At 44.3% G+C, this 22,881-nt stretch overlaps 1 protein-coding gene across 3 annotated transcripts in view; it reads left to right on the top strand.

Annotated features, from left to right (window-relative positions):
• The window catches only part of LOC118919760 (uncharacterized), a 194,862-nt gene that overhangs the window by 75,499 nt on the left and 96,482 nt on the right, over window positions 1-22,881 (top strand). Inside the window, exon 8 of one of the 3 annotated variants that reach the window (XR_008993313.1) lies at window positions 5,660-5,965. The exons of 1 other annotated variant lie outside the window; for it this stretch is intronic. Coding sequence is in view for 1 of the 2 variants with exons in the window: in XM_057490712.1 (XP_057346695.1) it covers window position 18,861 (1 nt within the window). In the remaining variant the exon portion in view is untranslated. Of the gene's footprint in view, window positions 1-5,659; window positions 5,966-18,860; window positions 20,725-22,881 lie in introns of those variants that run through there. One more of the 3 variants, XM_057490712.1, reaches the window with a different exon arrangement.

Below are 22,881 nucleotides of genomic sequence, written 5' to 3' on the forward strand. Positions count from 1 at the left end.
ACATCTCTAAAGGACGCTTTCAGTGGTGTGTCTGGGAACTTCTGTGGGTGGTGGGCCTAGGAAGAGAACCCACACGTGGTTGGCAGCCTCTTCACAGAGAATGCTCACATATGCCCATCCCACACCCTGGTGTCCAGGCTGGCGGTCCCAGATACAGTCTCCTCTCCACTCCCATGCCCTCACTGGACATGTTTTGATGGCTCTGAACCCATCTTCCTCCCCCTCGTGGGGCAGAGAGGCAAAACATTAACTATTGGGCACCTGAGTCTTTACCAGGCACCTAAGTCTTTAGCCCTGTGCTGAGCTCATTACCAACCTTACTGTCACCCTCAGAGCCACCCTGTAGAAGAGACACCATTATCCCCATCTTTTCAATGAGGAAACAAGCATAGGAAGATGAAGTAACAGCCAATGAATAATGGGCATAGGTTTGTGTCCCTATTACAAAGATGTTTGGGGCTTTTTCCAAAGAGCAGATTTTGGCCAACACCCATGTGACCAGCCCTTGGTGACAGATGAGGACCAGGATATGGGGGTGGGACTCATTCACATCTGCATCCATATGATGTCTGGCTGTTTTGTCCTGGAAGGAGCAGTGCAGGTACATCATCTCATACAGTGGAGCAGTGTTCATTGGGTAACAAACTCTTGCTGATCAACAAGGAAATCCAGTTCCTTTATGGTGGAAACCAAGACTCAGTACTCATATCCAAGTCAGTAAATAAAAGGTTCTTAATGATTTGGGGTTTGTGGTGCTTTAGAGGCTAGGCTATGGGGGTGTGAGTGCCAGTGGGGTTCCACACAGTGCTGAGGAGAGGAAGGGATCGGCGGCAGCATCCGGGTGGGAGGCAGAGAGGGTCCAGGACATTGGCACCTTGAGCAGCAGCTGTTTAGGAGCTAGCGCTCTTGTCTGCATTGAAGGCAGATATTTGGGCTGCAAGGGAACTGCCCAGAGAGTTGATCCACCGGAGTGAAGGTGATGTACCTCTCCTGGAGGGAAAAGAAGACAGAAGGTCACTGAGATGCCACTGGAATTGGGAGCAGAAGGCTTTGGTTTCCTTGGCTCAAAGGAGTCAAGTTCAGGACCCAGCAGGACCAGCAGGGTGGGCCTTTGTGGATGCCCTCCTGTCCCTGGATGCTGGCCTCCAGCCTGGGCTCCTCCTTTGAGACTCTGTCCAGGCATCAAAATCTGCCCCACCTTCCCTAGGCAACCCCTTGTCCTGGCTCTGGACTCCCTTTCCTCTGGTATTGAACTTGTCTTCCCTGCCCTCAAATGGCAGCAAGGGAAGTCATAACAAGGTCTGACTGCGACTGCAGCCCAAGCCTTGTGCAGGGCCTGTCCGTGACTGTGCTGCAGGGATGAGCTGCAGGCCGCTAGTGCGAGGGAAGTGGGGCACCTCCAGATGGGTGACAGGCTGTGGAGGCAGCCACTTCCAAGGACCTCTTGGTATAGAAAGAGAATAATGCTCACAGCCTCTAAATGCCCACCTGTCAGCGCTGAGAGTTGGGGTTCCCTGAATGTGGCCATGTAGCCCTCAGATAGATGTTGGGGACAGCAATGTCCTCGGGGTCCCCTGGCCTGGTCAGTGAAAGGAGTCTACCTGGGAGTCTCAGCCATGCCTCCCAGGTGAGCCAGGACCACTGCTGTCCTTGGCCCCAGGGTCTGAGTAGGGCAGCCCTGTGGTGGTTTGGGGGTAAAGCCATCATGAAATGGTGAGTGCTGCCCCAAAAGGGGGGCAGGGCAGTGAGAAGAGAGGAGCCAGTCCTCGAGGTTCCAGTCCAGCTCTGCCACCTCCAGGCCTGTGGCCCAGGGCAAGGTGTTTGGCCTGGATGTGTGTCAGGGCTGTCTTGGTAAACTGGGGACAGTATTAGTACCTACATGTGCAGTTAGGTGGAGGATCAAAACTGTGAAATATGTACATTTCTAAGGCTAGCATCTGTCCAATGAAGGAGAACTCAGTAAAAATTACCTGTCACTATTACAAAGTTCCCAGGGGACAATTGTAAAATAGGGCTTCCCCCCACTGTCAGAGGCAATGATATGAGGGAATATTTACTATATGGAAAAACCAGTCATTGTCATCCAGGCAGTACTGAGGAGGCTTCGTCATGCTCCTGCCCACTCCTGACTACTGAGTCTCAGCAGGTGGGGTGGGGGGATCCAGTACAGCCCCAGGGTGGGGGCTCAGAGGAGAGGGATGATACCTGGGAGGCCAAGGCCTGGCTGGCCTGCCTCCCTGTAGCCGTTTTAAGCTCAGTTTTGAAAAACTGAGTAATGCTGTAGATAAGATAGTTTCCTGACACCCATGAGTCCACAGTGCAAGGGACTGCATGGTTGTCGTGTATAGGGCCAGCCTGTGGGCTCATGAGCGCCATTTCTCCATGTCTTGGGCATCTTCCTTGGGAGATGCAGACAGGGCTCTCTGACCAACAGTCCCTGAGCACAATGGGCAGGGGAGAAAAACAAAGGCCCCTAGTGCAGGGGGAGCATCCCTATGCCCAGCTTGCCATGTTCCTGGGCTGATGGCACATCAGTGGGCCCTGCATGCAGCTCTGGGCAGAGTCACCCAAGGTGTCCTGTTTGCCCTGAAAAGCAGATGTGGCTGTGAGGAAGCCTACGGCTAGGTTGCTGCCTCCAGAGAGGGAGAGTCCCCTCCCGCTCTGTCCCTGGAAACTCACTGGGAAGGCACGGTAGCCTCCACCTCGGGAAGCAGGCTTGGGTTTTCATGGGAGTGGGACACTGTAGGCCACAGACAGTTGCAGAATCAGGAATAAACCAGTCTTTTTTGTATAGGAGAGCAGGGGCTATTTTTAGAAGGAAAGTCAAAGGTTGCAGGCGGTATGGGATGGCCATGGAGAGGTCTGAGGGGGAAACATGAAGTGGGCATGGGACACCTGGCAGGGGTTGGAAGAATGTGAGTAGGAGCCTGCACCTGGGGGACACACAGGTGAAGGAAGGGAGAAGCCTTGCCTTGTTCAGAGTCACAGATTTGTGGTACTGGAGTTTGGGTAGGGGAATAGCAGAAGGCAGAGAACAGACCAGAAAGTGTCCCTGGACCCAGGGCAGGTGGCATCATGGCTGCCGGACCTGTAGTTCAGACCCCTCAGCCCTGCTGGCAGGGAGGGTGCTGTGGGGGCTATAGTTGGAACAAGTCCACAGCAATGTCTGTATCTAGCTGTGGCCTACAGTGTCCCACCCCCATGAAAACCCAAGCCTGCTTCCCGAGGTGGAGGCTGCCGTGCCATCCCAGTGAGTTTCCAGGGACAGAGCTGGAGGGGACTCTCCCCCTCTGTGTTTTGGCATCTCTGGATGCCCACACTGACTTCAGGGAGAGAGAGGCAGGCTGGCTCTCAGCTGCCACCTGAAGATCTGAGGAGCAAGCCATGGCTCTGACCACAACAGGGGGAGAATCAGCACAGCACTCTCTCTACTAGCCCCTTAAGTGGACAGCTCCAACACTTGCTGGGGCCAGTGTCCTATGCCAGTGGGAAGCAGGAAGAATTTGCTTTTTAGCCCTTGGTAGCCGAGACTCCTTATCAGGAGGGAAAAGCCCCTATACCTGAAGATGCTTGGTATACAGACGACTCCAGTCGTGGGCAGCCCTCGAAGAGGAGGGTTGTGGCTTTCCATCCTAGTACAGACAGTATGGATGGAGGATGAAGAGGGGAATAGCAGTCAATGGGCTCAGTTGTGGGCAGTATGGCTCGTGATCACCCAGGAGCCTAATCCCGTAGTTGTCTGTACTGACAGCTGGACCATCTATCAGGACTTGACCCTGTGGCTACCTACATGGTACCATACCAACTGGATGGTTGGTCTCTAGCCCCTTTGGGGGCAAGAGTTATGACAATACCTATGGGCCTCTGGTCAAAGACAGTTACTATATACGATGTGACTGGCCATTTGCCTTTGGCATCCCCAGGGAATGATGAAGCAGACACATAGGCCCAGTTGCACTGGCTAGAAGGAGAGCCTGTTTCTGATGTGGCCCAATGGCTACACCTGTTGGAGTTTTCCCAAAGGAGAGCGCTACCCTAAATCACTCACAGAAGGCGTCTCTTGATGCAATAAGCAAGAGGAATTTATTCAGGAACCAGCTAGCTGGGGTCCAAGTGTCAGCCCGACGCAGCGGGTCTCAACAAGGACCCCGAGCACTCAAAACCAAGGGTTTATATGGCATTTTCAAAACACTTAACTCTTAGTAATTTTCCACAGCTGCACATTATCTTTGCAAGACATACATCCTGGGGTTAAGCGAGAGCAAGATAAGACCACTCCTCAATTGTTAGGGAGGTTCTGCACGACAAGCTTGGTATGTAGGATTTACTGACCAAGGTTAGCTGACTGAAGGCCACAGCTGCCCCCATCCCGGTGTTCATGATTAACTTGTTTTCCAAGGCCTTACTCAGTTCCAGTTTTTTTTTCTTTAAGTCACAACTTCAGAAAACTGCTTCTAGGCCTTTAAGATGGCTACTCTTATGCTAACTTATTCTCATTCTTACACACCAGCATTTGTTGCATGTGAGGCAAAAGACAATGTGGGCTGTAGCCCATAGGTGGGGCTTGCCATTGACCTTTGAAGAAGTCAGCAGAGCCCGGAAGGTGTGCTTGTGTGCTCTAAGAGGGACTTACACCGATTCCCATGGCAACATGGGACAATAGTAAGGGGGCTAATACCTCTTGTCAGGTGGCAAATAGACTACATTGCACCTCTGCCCATATCAGAAGGATATCGGTATACCATGACTTGTGTGGACATGGCTACTGGACTATTAGTTGCTTTTCCTGCATGTCATGCATATCAGCAAACCACCAAGAGGGGCCTAGAGCATCTCTTTGCAGCCTATGTCTGGCCTCAGGTGATTGAGAGTGATCAGGGCACCCACTTCACTGGACATGTGTTACAACAATGGGTGCAGCAATTAGGAATAAAGTGGAAATTTCACATACCATATAATCTTACTGGGGCAGACATGATAGAGAGGTACAACAGTTTGTTGAATTCTGGCCTTACGTTGGATACCAGCAGTCTATGGGATTGGTCAGTTCACCTATGGAGAGTGCTTTGGCATTTGAATGAGAAGCCATGTAAAGGAGCTTTGAGCCCTGTGGATTTGCTCACACACCTTGCTGCGTCTCCTACGCAACTGTACATCCAAGCCAAAGAAGAGTTATTGAAGCCAGGATATGGCCAGCAGAGCCACACCCTGCTGCCAGCCCCTACTGCGTTAAGCCCTGCAGACACTGCTGAATGGACCTGGCCCTGGACATTTTGACACATGGTCCAGCGATGGCTGGCCCTTCTGGCACTTTGCGGGAAAGGCCTGGAAACTGTCCTCATGTGTATTCCTGGAGTAACAGCTGAATGGCCCCCCTAGATGATGGGAGTGTACCCAAAACAACCAGGAGGTAAGAGCATCTTGCAGGGAAGTTTTGTTTTATCTTTATGGCCGGTGCATGTACCTCCCGTAGCCCTTTATATTGACCCATCTGTAACTCCCACAGGGAAGGGGGTGAAAGTCTGGTATACTAGACCAGGACGAGAGCCCATTCCTGCCACTGTTCTATCACAGGACCACTCTCTTGCATGTATCCTACCTGATGGACAAGATTTTCCTATGCTGGTGTCATTAAAACATGTATCTTATTGCCCTTAAGGTTATTTTCTCCTGCAGTCCTTGTGGCCTGAATGCACCTCCCGGCTGCAGCTGCCGCATGATGATTGCTGTGAACCCTCAGCTACTGCCTGCCTATGGAATGGACGAGCTATGGGTTTAATCTACATGGGACTTTAAACCTAGGTGAATCCTCCAGTTTGGGATTGTCATAATTTTATTGCTGTTGCTATGGTTATGTTTTAGGCTGGTCACAATGCTCCAGTTTTCTCACCTAAGAACCATTGTGGAAGAAGGGCAACAAGTTAAGGTGAGATTTCTGGAGGGGTGGCCTGTGGGTAAAATTGTAACATTTCCAGAATATCTTCCCTGGCTTTAGTTCATTTGCATATCCTCAGGGGTGGAGAGAAGTTTATCTCCATATTGATGGGTAATTACCTGGGCAACGGAGGGCATGTCTGAACCTGAGAGGTTAAGGGGAGGGGGCTGGCTTGCTTGCTTGCTGGCTTCTTCTAGAGCAGAGGAGGAAGACGGCCTGGGACTTCAGTTTTTGAACAGTAAACGGGTTTTAAACTTTATTTCTCCCTTTGATTTTGGTTTTCAGAGGTATTTTGCCCTGGGATTTCCTCTCTTAGGACTTATACTCCATTTTTTCACATGTAGTCGATTTCAAAGTGTGTTGCACTGATTTTTGCCAAGAACACTGTCACTGTGACTTCATCCTCTGGTTGTTTTAATAGCAAGTTTTATCTGCCTACAGGAGAATATTTTAAAAAGTGAGCCTCCATATCCTCAAGAAATGAGTGCTTTATCTAAAGACTTAATTCAGCATCTTTTGATGAAAGGTCCCAAGAAAAGATTAGGATCTGATTCATGAAATGTGGATGAAATCAAAGAACATCTCTTTTTTCAGGTGAAACTTATTGAACAGATGGTTTTATATGCCCTTCTCTCTTCTTGGTGCTCAGCATTTTGGTGAAATGAGTGAACGTGGTCCCTTTTGGGGTCATTTTCTCCCTACATTCATAAAGTCTGCACCTGAATGACAAGGATCCTTTGGGAATATTCAGAATTCTCTAATAGAGACCTAAATGTTTTTTTCCTGCCTAAATGAGGTGAGAGTGGGGAGAAAATAGCATTCAATTTTCTACATACTAATTGGCTAGAGTTTCTGAGTATTAGTTTCCATTTATGAACTTGAAATTTAGGTGTATGGACAGAGGAGGCATTTTTATTTGCTTCTCCCTCAGTTCCTGAGCTGTTACTGCCAATGTGTTTCACCTTTTAGACAGTGATTTCCTCTCATCCTCTTTTCCCAGGAGAAATCTTAGAAAATTCTAAATCTACCTATTTCTCAGTTGCATATCTATAATATGGAGAGGATTATTCATTTATTTTCTTTGCTTTTCTTATTCTGAAAAAGCCTAAGGAGACCATTCAACAGACCAAGACATCTGCTCAACTTAGTTTGCTCAATTTAGTAAAAAAATTCCCCCACATGTTAAACAGTCAGGAAAAGAAGTTAAGTTGACTGAGTTGGCTAATGGTAAACCTGGGATACCAATGTAAGATAAATTCTAGCTGAAATAAGCAGGCGACAAGAGGCAACAAAGGGCCAGACAGTTTATTTGAGCGCAATTCCTGGGCGAGGTTCACCAGTCTGAAACACAGGCTGGGGAAGTCGTGCCCAGGAGGGGAGGCAGGGAGTTTTTATGAGAACAGGGATGGGAGAGGGAAGTGCACTGTGCTAGGGGTATGTGGGGAATTTTTTATTGGCTCAGGGTCGGGTGATGGACAGCCAGAGGTCTCCTCCTTCTGGATGGAGGGGGTCTGAATCTGGGGTTTGTTGGCTCGTCTGGGACTGGAATCCCAGAAGAGTTGTCCGTTCCTTCCTTATATGGCACAGAGCTATTTGGTGCTGTCTTTGTTCCATTTGCACTGTCCTCGCTTTCCGCCCTCCAGTGCCTCCAGCCTTACAACCATGACCTTCATTTTTAAAAGCCTGAGCTTATTACTTTAAAATTTCATCATTCCAACGAGCACAACCTAAATATTTATGGTCTAAAGGGACTGTCCAAGTTTTATTTTTATTCTGAAAACTGAGCTTGATATCATGAAAACAGGAAAATAGCATAAAAAAACTTGTGGAGTTGGCTTTCATGTTGTTGTTTTTGAATGCAGAAAAACAAATAATGATTGACAATAAGAATTACCTCTGTATTTCTATGCTTGAAAAGGGCATATTTACTTCAGTCTCTCAGTTGTAACCATTTAAAAAGTATTTCTCTAAGTCTTTCAGAAATTTGGTTGCACAGTAAGAAATGCATTTAGAATAAGATTAATTTGTCAGTATGTGCATTTCATAGATTGGTATGACTTAAGATTAATATTTGAACACACTATTTCAGATACTTTGTTCAGAAGTTAGGCTCAAAAGTTAACAATCAGGTAAAATTCAAGAAAGTATTCAAATGAAATATCCCCAGTCATGTTTTCCTAGGATCTTTTTCTCCATGGTTCCTTGTATTTGTGAATATTACAGTATGTCTTTCACATAGAGAATTTTCTCTTTTCTATAGCTTGGGAATAGTAATTCTAGATTATTTAATTGCCTTGACTTTTTAAATAGCAGACACTTTAGCAAAGACCATGATTTTGCTTATAAAGACCTAAATGGAGTGGAGGTGGAAAGGAGCATAATAGCATTCAATTTTCCACATATTGACTGTTCTCCTGCTAACAATATATTTCTTTAAATAAGTCCTTCACTCTAGAAGTTTATCTTAATATATATACAAGAGCCACGCACAAATCATATGCTTATAATGGAACACATTACAGCCAAATAGAGGAAAGAACACTAACTAGAAAGTCAAGAGATCCACCCTTCCACTAGCTAATGTTTAAGTGAAAAGGGTAGTTATTTCTGGCCTTCACTCCATCTGGATCAAATAAACAGATGAACTAAATGGTCTCTCAAACCCATTTTAGGTGAGAGATTTGAATATAGGTATCCAATGATTTTTATCTCCACTGCCTCCACAAGAGGGCATAGTAAAACATTGTATGTTAGCTGATCAAACTTATTAAATGTCATTAAACAAAAAATGCCAGTTTCACATTTTGCCATCTCTGAAATCAGTGTGCATCTTACAGTGGACATCTTATTATATTAACTGGTAATGTTGGGGAAGAGGCACGTGTGTTTTCCTCAGTTCTTGTCCCCATCGCAACAAAGAATTGAAGGGCAGAGACACAGTAGTGAAGCCAAGTAAACGTTTTATTTAAAGTTACTTAGAGAGAAGGTGCAGGTGACCTCAGAGAGAGAGAAGCACCCTGAAAGGTTGGAGAGGAAGAGTTTAAGATTAAACCGTTACACACTTAGAAGGTGTGGGTGACCTCAGAGAAGAGCACCCTGAAAAGTTGGGGTTCCCCTTTTAAGGATTTTTCAGGAATGTGACAAAGGGCTGGGGTGTGGAATTGTTAAGTGGTCTCAAGTATCTTTGATGAGTCATTATGTTTCTTATAGGTCCTCTAGGTAATTCTGCAAAATTAGCTTAACACAAGAAATTAACTGCTCTGGTCTCCTCCCAGGATAGGAGCTTCCTGGTTTGGGAGCATATCAATCAAGACTGCCTGCCCTTCCTCCAAGGTGGGCAGAGTTATTTGTTTGCAAAAGAGTATGTTAAAAATCTTCTTAAACTTTCAAAATGCAATTTTTGCTTGAAGGTGGGATCTCCCTGTCTTTATTCTGCTGATTATCGGTGGGCCTTTTAGCAGGCTAGAGTAAATCTTACAATAATCTAATTGACACAGTGAGATTTGGGTTGTGCTCACTTTTCCTTATCTGGGGAATATTCAAACATTCAAGGCCCAGTTACTCTTGACCTTTTGCGTGTTAACTGATGAACTCATTAACTCTGACTCTCTTCTGGATTTCTAGTTTTAACTGCTTAACTGAGTCCTTTTTAGGGGTCTTTACTGACCTTGTTCTCTTTCCATCCTGCTCATATCTATTTTCCTGCCTAACAGTAATGTTTTTCATTTCTTAACAGTAGATAAAATAATGGTATATCTTACTATCAGTGATGACATCTTAGATTTGAAAGGATATATTAATAAAATATCTATAGTATTCAGTTCAGTAAGCATTATCAAATGTTTTAAATAACAGAACAAGCACAAAAAAACTGAACAGAATTGAATTTGAATAATATAAAACATAGTGGTTTATCAGTGTGGGTAAAATTGTAATATTTCCAGAATATCTCCCCTGGCTTTAGTACATCTGCATATCAACAGGTGCTCCAGAGTGGAAAGAAGTATGGCTTTACTGCATTTGCCATACTCTCCTTGGGGGTGGAGAGAAGTTCATCTCCATATCAGTGGGTACTTACCTGGGCAACAGAGGGCTTATTGAGAGGGACTTAGTTTCTCTTCAGGATTTAGTTTTCCTTTTAGACCCTCCCTTAGCACAAGTGCTGCCATTTTAAAATGTCTTCAGCCATCTTAAGCTGCTGTAAACCACAAAATATACCTGCCGAACTCTTACCCAACCTCACTTCCCTCACCCGACCTCACCCCACCCAAGATATAACCAATCAGCCTTAGTTTGTAGTCGACCCAGATAAAAGTGACCAATCACATTCAAACTGACCCTAGCAACTGAGCAGTAACCAATCAGGTGAAGACAAATCTGGACTTTCCCCTTTGCCCAGGCTTGCTCTGTATAACTACCCCCTCCCCCAGAGTTTGGGGCTCCCGCTCCAACACTGCTGCGTTAGTGACGATCGGGAGTCCAGACTTGAGTCTGAATAAAGACCCTCGTGTGTTTGCATCAGTGTTGGCCCCTCGGTGGTCTTCTGAGATTTGCAACTTTGGGCACAACATTATTTGTACCTGAGAGGTGAGGAGGAGGACCGGTTTTGCTTCTGCAGTAGGAGAGAGCTGGCCCCAGACTGCAGTTTGTAAGCAATAAACTAGTTTTAAACTTTATTTCTCCCTTTGATTTTGGTTTTTAGAAGTATTTTTGTTTTTTTATTTTTATTTCATTTTTTGGTATCATTAATATACAATTAGATGAGCAAAATTGTGGTTACTAGATTTCCCCCCATTATCAAGTCCCCACCACATAGCCCATTACAGTCACTGTCCATCAGCATAGTAACATGCTATAGAATCACTACTTGTCTTCTCAGTGCTATACTGCCTTTCCTGAATCCTGCCCCCAGCATTATGTGTGCTAATCATAATGCCCCTTTTTCCAATTCTCCCTCTCTTCCCATCCATCCTCCCCCATCCCCTTGGTAATTGTTAGTCCATTCTTGGGTTCTGTGAGTCTACTGCTGTTTTGTTCCTTCAGTTTTCTCTTTGTTCTTATTCTCCACAGATGAGTGAAATCATTTGATACTTGTCTTTCTCTGCCTGACTTATTTCACTGAGCATGATACCCTCTAGCTCCATCCATGTTGTTGCAAATGGTAGGATTTGTTTTCTTATGGTGAATAATACTCAGTTCTGTATATGTACCACCTCTTCTTCATCCACTCATCTACTGATGGATAATTAGATCACTTCCATTTCTTGGCTATTGTAAATAGTGAGGCAATAAACATAGGGGTGCATATGTCTTTTTCAAACTGGGCTCCTAAATTCTTAGGGTAAATTCCTAGGAGTGGAATTCCTGGGTCAAATGGTATTTCTATTTTGAGTTTTGAGGAACCTCCATACTACTTTCCACAATGGTTGAACTAATTTACATTCCCACCATCAGTGTAGGAGGGTTCCCCTTTCTCCACATCCTCACCAACATTTGTTGTTGTTTGTCTTTTGGATGGTGGCCAACCTTACTGGTGTGAGGTGATATCTCACTGTGGTTTTTATTTGCATTTCTCTGATGATTAGCAATGTGGAGCATCTTTTCATGTGTCTGTTGGCCATCTGAATTCCTTCTTTGGAGAAGTGGCTGTTCAGATCCTCTGCCCATTTTTTAATTGGATTATTTGCTTTTTGTTTGTTGAGGTGCATGAACTCTTTATATATTTTGGATGTCAACTCCTTATTGGTTTTGTCAATTATGAAATATTCTCCCATACTGTAGGATGCCTTTTTGTTCTACTGATGGTGTCCTTTGCTGTACAGAAGCTTTTTAGTTTGATATAGTCCCACTTGTACATTTTTGCTTTTGTTTCCCTTGCCCCGGGAGATATGTTCATGAAGAAGTTACTCATGTTTATGTCCAAGAGTTTTTTGCCTATGTTTTTTCCTAAGAGTTTTATGGTTTCACGACTTATATTCAGGTCTTTGATTCATTTTTAGTTTACTTTTGTGTATGGGGTTAGACAATAATCCAGTTTCATTCTCTTACATGTAGCAGTACAGTTTTGCCAACACCAGCTGTTGAAGAGGCTGCCATTTCCCCATTGTATATCCATATTGTTGTATATTATCCTTTATCATATACTAATTGACCATGTATGTTTGGGTTAATATCTGGACTCTATTCTGTTCCACTGGTCTATGGGTTTGTTCTTGTGCCAGTACCAAATTGTCTTGATTACTGTGGCTTTGTAGAAGAGCTTGAAGTTGGGAAGCGAGATGCCCCCTGCTTTATTCTTCCTTCTCAGGATTGATTTGGCTATTTGGGGTCTTTTGTGGTTCCATATGAATTTTAGAACTATTTGTTCCAGTTCATTGAAGAATGCTGTTAGTATTTTGATAGGGATTGCATCGAATCTGTAGATTGCTTTAGGCAGGATGGCCATTTTAACAATATTAATTCTCCCTACACAAGAGCATGGGCTGGATTTCCATTTATTAGTGTCCTCTTTCATTTCTCTTAAGAGTGTCTTGTAGTTTTCAGGGTATAGGTCTTTCACTTCCTTGGTTAGGTTTATTCCTAAGTCTTTTGTTCTTTTTGATGCAATTGTAAATGGAATTGTTTTCCTGATTTCTCTTTCTGCTAGTTCATCATTAGTGTATAGGAAAGCAACAGATTTCCGTGTATTAATTTTGTATCCTGCAACTTTGCTGAATTCAGATATTAGTCCTAGTATTTTTAGAATGGAGTCTTTAGGGTTTTTTATGTACAATATCATGTCATCTGCAAATAGTGACAGTTTGACTTCTTCCTTACCAGTCTGGATGCCTTGTATTTCTTTGTTTTGTCTGATGGCTATGGCTAGGACCTCCAGTACTATATTGAATAATAGCGAGGAGAGTGGGCATGCCTGTCTTGTTCCCAATCTTAGAGGAAAAGCTTTCAGTTTCTCACTGTTAAGTATAATGATAGCCATGGGTTTGTTGTGTATGGCCTTTATTATGTTGAAGTACTTGCCTTGTATACCCATTTTGTTGAGAGTTTTTATCATGAATGGAGGGTGAATTTTGTTGAATGCTTTTTCAGCATCTATGGAGATGATCATGTGGTTTTTGTCCTTCTTTTTGTTGATGTGGTGGATGATCTTGATGGACTTTCGAATGTTGTACCATCCTTGTATCACTGGGATGAATCCACTTGATCATGGTGTATGATCCCCTAGATGTATTTTGATTTCAGTTTGCTAATATTTTGTTGAGTATTTTTGTGTCTATGTTCATCAGGGATATTGGTCTGTAGTTTTCTTTTTTGTGGTGTCTTTGCCTGGTTTTGGTATTAGAGTGATGCTGGCTTCATAGAATGACTTTGGAAGTATTTCCTCCTCTTCTATTTTTTCAAAAACTTTAGGGAGAATGGGTATTATGTCTTCTCTGTATGTCTGATAAAATTCATCAGTGAATCCATCTGGTCTGGGATTTTGTTCTTTGGTAGTTTTTTGATTACTGATTCAATTTCATTGCTGGTAAGTGGTCTGTTTAGATTTTCTTTTTTGTCCTGGATCACTCTTGGAAGGTTACATTTTTCTAGAAAGTTGTCCATTTATTTTAGATTTTTAGCATATAGATTTTCATCATAGTATTCTCTCATAATTCTTTGTATTTCTGTGGTGTCCGTCATGACTTTTCCTTCCTCATTTCTGATTCTGTTTATGTGTGTGGATTCTCTTTTTCTCTTAATAAGTCTGGCTAGGGGCTTATCTATTTTGTTTATTTTCTCGAAGAACCAGCTCTTGGTTTCATTGATTTTTGCTATTGTTTTATTCTTCTCAATTTTATTTATTTCTTCTCTGATCTTTATTGTGTCCCTCCTTCTGCTGACTTTGGGCCTCATTTGTTCTTATTTTTCTAGTTTCAATAATTGTGACCTTAGACTATTCATTTGGGATTGTTCTTCCTTCTTTAAATAGGCCTGGATTGCTACATACATTCCTCTTAGAACTGCCTTTGCTGCATCCCACAGAAGTTGGGGCACTGTTCTGTTGTTTTCATTTTACTCCATGTATTGCTTGATGTCTATTTTAATTTGGTCATTGAATCATTGATTATTTTGGAGTGTGTTGTTAAGCCTCTATTTGTTTGTGAGCCTTTTTGTTTTCTTTGTACAATTTATTTCTAGTTTTATACCTTTGTGATCTGAGAAGTTGGTTGGTAGAATTTCAATCTTTTTGAATTTACTGAGGCTCATTTTGCGGCCTAGTGTGTGGTCTATTCTGGAAAATGTTCTACATGCAGTTGAGAAGAATGTGTATCCTGCTGCTTTTGAGTGTATACTTCTGTAGGTGTCTGTTAGGTCCATCTGTTCTAATGTGTTGCTCAGTGCCTCTGTCTCTACTAATTTTCTGTCTAGTGGATCTGTCCTTTGGAGTGAGTGGTGTGTTGAAGTCTCCTAAAATGAATGCATTTCATTCTATTTCCTCCTTTAATTCTGTTGGGTGCATAGATATTTATCAAGGTTATATCCTCTTGTTGGATGGACCCGTTTATCATTATGTAATGTCCTTCTTTGTCTCTTGTGACTTTCTTTGTTTTGAAGTCTATTTTGTCTCATACAAGTACTGCAACACCTGCTTTTTTCTCCCTATTGTTTTCATGAAATATCTTCTTCCATCCCTTCATTTTCAGTCTATGTTTGTCTTTGGGTTTGAAGTCTCTTATAGGCAGCATAGAGATGTGTCTTGCTTTTTTATCCATTCTATTACTCTGTGTCTTTTGATTGGTGCATTCATTCCATTTACATTTAGGGTGATTATCGATAGATATGTAGTTACTGCCATTGCAGGCTTTGGATTCCTGGTTATGAAAGGTTTACGGGCAGCTTATTTACCATCTGACCATCTAACTTAACTCACTTATTACACTATTATAACCGCAGTCTGATGATTCTTTATTTCTCTCCCTTCTTTTTCTTCCTCCCCCACTCTTTATATGTTAGGTGTTTTATTCTGTACTCTTTGAGTTTCCCTTGAGTGATTTTGTGGATAGCTAATTTTATTTTACATTTAGTTAGTATTTGGTTGGTCTGCTTTCTTTGCTGTGGTTTTATTTTCTCTGGTGACAGCTCTTCAGCCTTAGGCATACTTCCATTTAGAGTAGTCCATTTAAAATACACTGTAGAGATTGTTTTGGGAAGTAAATTCACTCAATGTTTTCTTATCTGGGAATTGGTTAATTCCTCCTTGAAATTTAAATCATAGTCTTGTTGAATACAGTATTCTTGGTTCGAGGCCTTCCTGTTTCATTGCACTGTATATATCATGCCATTCCCTTCTGGCCTGTATGGTTTCTGCTGAGAAGTCTGATGATAGCCTGGTGGGTTTTCCTTTGTAGGTGATCTTTTTCCTGTCTCTGGCTGCTTTTAATACTCTGTCCTTGTCTTTGATCTTTACCATTTTAAGTATTGTGTGTCTTGGTGTTATCCTCCTTGGGTCCCTTGTTTTGGGAGATCCATAGACTTCCATGGTCTGAGAGACTATTTCCTTCCCCACATTGGGGAAGTTTCCAGCAGTTATTTCTTCAAAGATACTTTCTATCCCTTTTTCTCTATCTTCTGGTACCCCTATAATGGGAATATTGTTCCATTTGGATTGGTCACACAGTTCTCTTAACATTCTTTCATTCCTAGAGATCCTTTTATCTCTCTCTGCGTCAGCTTCTCCATTTTCCTGTTCTCTGATTTCTACTCCATTAACAGTCTTCCACCTCATCCAGTCTGCTCTTAAATCCTTCCATTGTTTTTTTAATTTCTGTTTTCTCCCTCCTGAATTTATCCCTTAGCTCTTGAACATTTCTCTGTAGCTCCATCAGCATGCTTATGACTTTTATTTTGAATTCTTTTTCAGGAATATTGGTGATTTTATTCTCTCCAAGCCCTCTCTCTGGTGTTTGAAGGATTTTGGAGTGAACAAGGTTCTTCTGCATTTTCATGGCGATGGGAGTGGTCGCCAGTGAGTGGCAAGTGTGTCAGCTGTGAAAACAAAGTACCTTCCTGCTTGCTGGTCACCTTACCTGTCTCCGCTGTCTGTACCAGTTAACTGCACACAGGGAGCAGCCTCTGGGTTAGTCCCCTAAGCTGCCATGGGTGGGGCGTACTTCGAGATGGCCTAGGGCACTGGCGGGCATCACAGGCCAGCAGTGTGTGTTCTGCCACAAGAGCAAAGCCCCTTTGTGCCTTCCAGTCTCCACACCCATCTTTACTTTCTGTGCCAGTCAACCATGTGCAGAGAGCAGCCTCTGAGTTAATTCCCCTGAGCTGCTGTGGGTGGGGCAGCCCTCATGATGGCCTAGGGCACTTCTGGTGGTTGCAGGCCAGCGGCGCATGTTCTGCCATGAGAACGGAGCCCCTTCGTGCCTTCCGGTCTCTGCACCCAACTTCACCATCTGTGCCAGTTAACCACGCACAGGGAGCAGCCTCTGGGTTAATCCCCTAAGCTGCTCTTGGCAGGATGGCCCTCAGGATGTCCTAGGGCACTGACAGGGGTTGTAGGTGAGTGGCATGTGTTCTGCAGTGAGAACAAAGCCCCTTTGTGCCTCCTGGACTCTGCACTGGTCTCCGCTGTCTGTGCCGGTCAGCTGCGCTCAGGGAGAAGCCTCTGTGTTAAGCTGTGTGGTTTCTGTAGGTGGGGCTGCTCCCCAGCTGTTCCGCAGCAATGGTGAGTCAGCTGGTTTGCTTACAGTGCCAGCGGGGGGATGGAATGGCAGGCTGCTTTTTGCTGCAAGGGAGTTCGCTATTGTGCTGCCACCCAGGAGGTTAGGGCACCTGAAGTTCTTTAAAGATCCCAGCCTGCTGGGATGAGTGTGCCAGGACGATTTTGTCCACCTGTTAAATCATTGTAGCTTTAAGACTTTTAAAGCACCTGCTTTTCTTTTGTCCCAGGGCAGCCAGCTGTGGGAACCTGTTTGCAGTCTTAATCTTGGATTTTGCTTTTCCGCTCCACTAATATCCACTGCACCACGCAATGTGTGTCTATGCTCCCAGGGTAGATTACTAGGGTTGGTTTTTTAGCGGTCCGATGCTTCCACTCCCTCCCCACACTGATTCTTTCCCTCCCACCGCTGAGCTGTGGTTGGGGGAGTGCTCGGGTGCTGCCGGGTCACAGCTTTGTGTCTTACCCCCTTTGTGGGATGCTGAGTTCTCGCATATGTACCCTGGCTGGTGTACTGTATCTTCTGGTCACTCTTTTATAAATAGTTGTATTTGCCATATTTTCAAAATTTATATGGTTTTGGGAGGAAATTTCCGCCTCCCTATTCATGCCACCATCTTAAAGATTCTCCTCCCTCTATTTACTCTTTTCACCTCCAATTATTATAGTACAAAATATTTCATACTCTAATTATGAGTATTTAAATCTATGCATTCAACTTATTCCTTTGCTTCTTGAAGATTTTTCTATAAAATAAAATGAGAAAGTTTAACTGTATAGATGCCATCAGTTTGTCTCAAGATTTAGAAATCTTTTTTTTTGTTTCCACCTTCCATGCTAGGTCTAACTCTTAAATTGGAATCTTTCCAGGTAATAGTTGATGCTAAATATAACATAATCAGAAGATCAGAGATAGTGCTGGCTCCATATATTAATCCTGTTTCTCACTTCATTCCCACCCCCTACCTCCTTCTTGCCAACTCCCTTCCACCACTTGCTCTGCCAGTACCGCCATGACCTTTCCCCTTCATGACCACCATCACAACAGCCCAAGATTCTACCCCTCCCCTCCACAGCTCTCATCACATAGGCACTGCCTCCTACCTCCTCTCCACCAACCATTGTCATCAGACAACTCACTTCCCAACACCTCCCCTTCATTAATGCCATAACCCAAACATGACTCCTTTCTGTCACCATCTCGCCAACTCTGATTCCCACTTCCACCCATCTTACCACTTCCATCCATAACAACATGCCTCCCTCAACAGCCCTCACAACGCCAACATACCAAGTTAAATTACTACCTCCTTTTCTCTAAACCTTTGTCACATCAACACTGAAGGCTACCTTCTCCCAATGACTTTCCTCACATAAATTCTGTCTTACCTTTCATCACTCCATACTCCACACCAGCCCAGACCCCCATCCATCCACTCCACTGCTTCTCTCACATCAACACCCCCCATTTCTTCTCCTGGTCTACCTCCATCATACCCACTCTGATTCTCACCTCCTAAGTGAGGCTTAGAGTGATAGCAATGATGGAGTTGGGGAGGAAAGCGGTGGAGTTTGTGTGGTGGAGGGCAGGAAGGGAGGCATGAGGAGCAGAGTCAGCATAATGGAGCTGGTGGAGGGACGGAAGTGTTGGTGGACGGTGTGGCTAAGGGGAGGAGAGGGGAATCTGGAATGGTATGGTGGCAGCACCAGGGGAGAGGGTGGGACCTGTGCTGGTGTGACAGTGGTGACAGGGCCCATGCATGCAGGGTTGTGATGAACAAAGGTGAGGTGGGCCGCCCGTTGGAGGTGGAATGGAGGAGATGGGGGAGGTGGTGAATGGGAAGAAGGTGGGCGTCCTGGTCTTATAGATGGAGGTGTTGGGGGCAGGAGAGAGTTTGGGGTGGGGTCCTGTTGAAGCAGGGAGGTGACGGGCAGGTCTGTGGGGATGTGGTGGAGGGTAGTGCTGGAGCCAAGGTGTGGTGTGGTGGTACTTATGGAAGGTGGTGCCTGGGAGGTGGAAGTGCTGATGGGCATTTGGGTAGGGAAGGGGTATTTGTCAGGGAAATGGTGTGGAAGTGGTTGATAGATGGGAAGGGATGGGGTGCTTAGAGGTGGGAGAGAGGGTGTGGGAGTCAGGGAAGGGGTGACAACTAACAGAGGAGGAAGTGTGAATTTCCAGATGACAAAGTCTCTTCTCCATTTTTCTTAAAACTCCACTTTGAGGCAAAACTACAGCTACATGCAAGAGAATGAAACTAGATTATTGTCTAACCCCATACACAAAAGTAAAGTAAGAATGGATCAAAGACCTGAATGTAAGTCATGAAACCATAAAACTCTTAGAAGAAAACATAAACAAAAATCTCTTTGAATATAAACATGAGAAATTTTTTCCTGAACACATCTCCTCAGGCAAGGGAAACAAAATAAAAAATGAACAAATGGGACTACATCATGCTAAAAAGCTTCTGTACTGCAAAGGACACCATCAGCAGAACAAAAAGGCATCCTATAGTATGGGAGAATATATTTGTAAATGACATATCCGACAAGGAGTTAACATCCAAAATATATCAAGAACTCACATGCCTCAACACCCAAAAAGCAAGTAACCCTATTAAAAAATGGGTGGAGGATATGATCAGACACATCTCCAAAGAAGAAATTCAGATGGCCAACAAGCACATGAAAAGATGCTCCACATCACTAATTATCAGGGAAATGCAAATTAAAACCACAATGAGATATCACCTCACAGCAGTTAGGATGGCCAACATAGAAAAGAATAGGAACAACAAATGCTGGCAAGGATATGGAGAAAGGGGAACCCTCCTACACTGCTGGTGGGAATGTAAACTAGTTCAACCATTGTGGAAAGCAGTATGGAGATTCCTCAAAAAACTCAAAATAGAAATACCATTTGATCCAGGGATTCCACACCTAGGAATTTACCCTAAGAATGCAGCAGCCCAGTTTGAAAAAGACATATGCACCCCTATGTTTATTGCAGCACTATTTACAATAGCCAAGAAATGGAAGCAACCTAAGTGTCCATCAGTAGATGAATGGATAAAGAAGATGTGGTACATATACACAATGGAATATTATTCAGCCATAAGAAGAAAACAAATCCTACCATTTGCAACAACATGGATGGAGCTAGAGGGTATTATGCTCAGTGAAATAAGCCAGGCGGAGAAAGACAAGTACCAAATGATTTTGCTAATCTGTGGAGCTTAAGAACAAAGAAAACTGAAGGAACAAAATAGCAGCAGACTCACAGAACTCAAGAATGGACTAACAGTTGCCAAAGGGAAAGGGACTTGGGGGTGGGGATTGTGTAGGAAGGGAGGGAGATGGGGAATAAGGGTCATTATGATTAGCACACATAAAGTAGGGGGAGCACGGGGAATGCCATATAGCACAGAGAAGACAAGTAATGACTCTATAGCATCTTACTACGCTGATGGACAGTGACGGTAATGGGGTATGTGGTGGGGACTTGATAATGGGAGGAATCTATTAACCACAGTGTTGGTCATGATACTGTATATTAATGATACCAAAATAAAAAAAATAAAAAAAATTCCACATGGAGTTTATTGGATTGTTTTTGAAGCTGTGTGTTATTCTTTAAAAGAAGTGTATGTTCTCTCATGGATGACTGTTTTATCTATGCCTGCTGTCTCTTACCATATAATTTCTTTCTCTAGGAAAACCTCACTACATACGTAGGGAGGTAATGATGTAGGTCCTAGTGCTGGTTTGGTCAGATGTCCAAGCCTTTGCCCTGTTTACGTTTAGGTCATGCTGTATAACTGCAAGAACTATACTTCTTGTCCTAGCACACTGAGTATCATATGATATCCTCAAAATGATTTAGAACTGAATCATACATGAATGGTATGAACTGCCATATCCCACATTTCCCAGTGCATTATAATTTAGAATTTAAATTAAATAAATTAAAAAGTATTTTAATTTAATAATTAATTTCTTAAAATTTAATTTAAAAACATTTAAAAATAAAATTTTAAATTTAAAAGTCACTCTCACACACAGTATCATATTGGAATCATATAACAACCACTGCCAGGTGGTCATCTCATGAAGTTTCATGACATGAAACCAAATTTTCACATATTTTGTTTGCAAGGTTGTAGCTATATCTACATTTCATCGTCTTTTAAAACAGGAAGAAGAGTAGATAGGAGGAAAAATGTCAACTGTTTTAGTAAGAAAAACAAAATACTTCCCAGAAGCCTTCATGAAAGCCCATTTACATTTCAGAACTGCATCATGTGTTCATACCTTTGGACAAGTGAGTAGAATTCCAGGAGACATAAGGAAAGGTTCGAGTTGGTAGTTTTATATCCATCTTTTTAAACATAGCAATATGTGTCGCTCACCTGACTTCTGTACACACTCAAATTTTGTGTTCTCTCATCCTCCAGCCGAGGTTCCCATGACGATAACTGATGCCCTCCTCTTCCCCCTGCTCCCACCGAGGGAGGCATGGAGAGGAAGCAGGCTGTCAGTCAGAGGCAAACTCCCCGAGACAAGAGACCTGGCTCCCTCCTGGCAGGTGCCTGAGCCTGGGCTCATGTCACTGAGCAGCTCCGGTGACTGGTGCGGACCCAGGGGGCACTCCCCTGGCAGTGGGGAGGAGAGGTCCACTCTGGCACCACCGCCCAGCCTCCCCTTCCACACCACAAGGTCTCGGGTGCTTCCCTAGGAAAATGGTCTTTGTTTCCTTTGCAGAAGAAGATGTCTCATCGAGGAGAGTGGAGAGACTTCTAATGGTTGTGAACGGGGAAATCTTCAGGCTGGAGCTGGCTGAGAGGGCTGAGGATGTCCAGGAGAGAAGAGAGCAGTTCCTCACCTCCCCAGGTTTCCTGCTGGTCTCAGTGAAGTAACAGTTGGGGCTGGTGAGTCTGGAGCTCTAGGGACCTGCAGTCCACAGCCTTTGGTGGTGGGCTGTCCTTCTGGGTAGGTTGGCGCCCAGGAACTCACCTCCATCTGGTTTTGTGGAGGGACCACTTCAGGCCCAAAAGCTTCTGTGCAACTTCTCTAGGGTGCAGTCAGGCTTCACCCCCTGTCCTTCCCACTTCTAGGGAGAAGGAAAGTGGGCAAAAGAGACAGAGAAGGAGGGAAGCCCTGGACAGTGCTTTGTGCCACAACACTGAAAATAATTTATTTGCAGGGAAGATTACTCAACTCTGGTTATTGGTGGCATGGCTTCAAGCTGACATCCTATTTTCCAAAATTCTATCCCCACTGACTGACATCAGCTCACCCTGAACATGGCTCTGTACCCTCAAGAGCCCTCCAACAGCCCAGTCTGGTGGTTCCCCATACAAGGACAAGATTGGCTTGTCCTGAGCTCTCAAGGGCACACAATTACTCTGCTAGGGTCCTAGGTTCTCAGCAGATAATTGATGAGAGGGTATTTCCAGGGATTTGGTTGGGGCTGGGAGAGGAGTGGGGTGGCAACAGAAGTTGCTAAAGCCATTTTACCCCTGCTCAGATCCTTTTTGTTCCTTAGCAGCTACGTCTGGAGCAGGAAGGTTGCCCCTTTGCTCCCTACCCCAGCAGAGGCCCAGGTGGCAGGTCTGATGTGTAATGCAACAGCAGGCTGACGACACTGCAGGCGGACTGGGATGATCACCTCCCTGGAAACTGCCTTCTCCCCATTCTCTTCCTCACTCATCTCACCCCTGCAGCCTTTGCCTGTGGTCTTCAGGTTTCTGGAACTGCTTGGTCTACAGCTGAAATGATGGGCATGAACGATGAGACTGCCTGTTCTTAGAGTGGCACCTTCATGGAATGAATGTCCAAATAAATAGCAAGGAATGGGAGCTCCCTGGGTGCAGGGGGTCTATTTGTGAGGAGTAATGTGTTTCATTCCCAGAAACTGTGCCTCATACAAGGGTGCTGGTGGCGGCTGGAGAATGCAGCTGGGATGGTGCCAACCTAAGGATGCCACCTGCTGTCCTCGGGATGGAGGAGGCACAGGGACCCACGCATGTGCTTACTTGTGGACCAACTGAGGGTCTCACGTGTTAGAACGTTGTGACAGAGCAAGAGCCTCTTTCAGATAAAAACACGCACTTGAGCATTGAGGTCAGATAAAATCCTTTCAGAGAAGAAAATAATGAGCTTTGGTCCTGTGGAGACCTGGGCTGGAGGGCTCAGAACTTGCTTTTCTCTCCAGCCCTGAACTTCTCTGTGTGTGTGTAGACTG

The sequence above is a fragment of the Manis pentadactyla genome, chromosome 13 (assembly GCF_030020395.1).
Source record: "Manis pentadactyla isolate mManPen7 chromosome 13, mManPen7.hap1, whole genome shotgun sequence".
NCBI classification, from domain to species: domain Eukaryota; kingdom Metazoa; phylum Chordata; class Mammalia; order Pholidota; family Manidae; genus Manis; species Manis pentadactyla.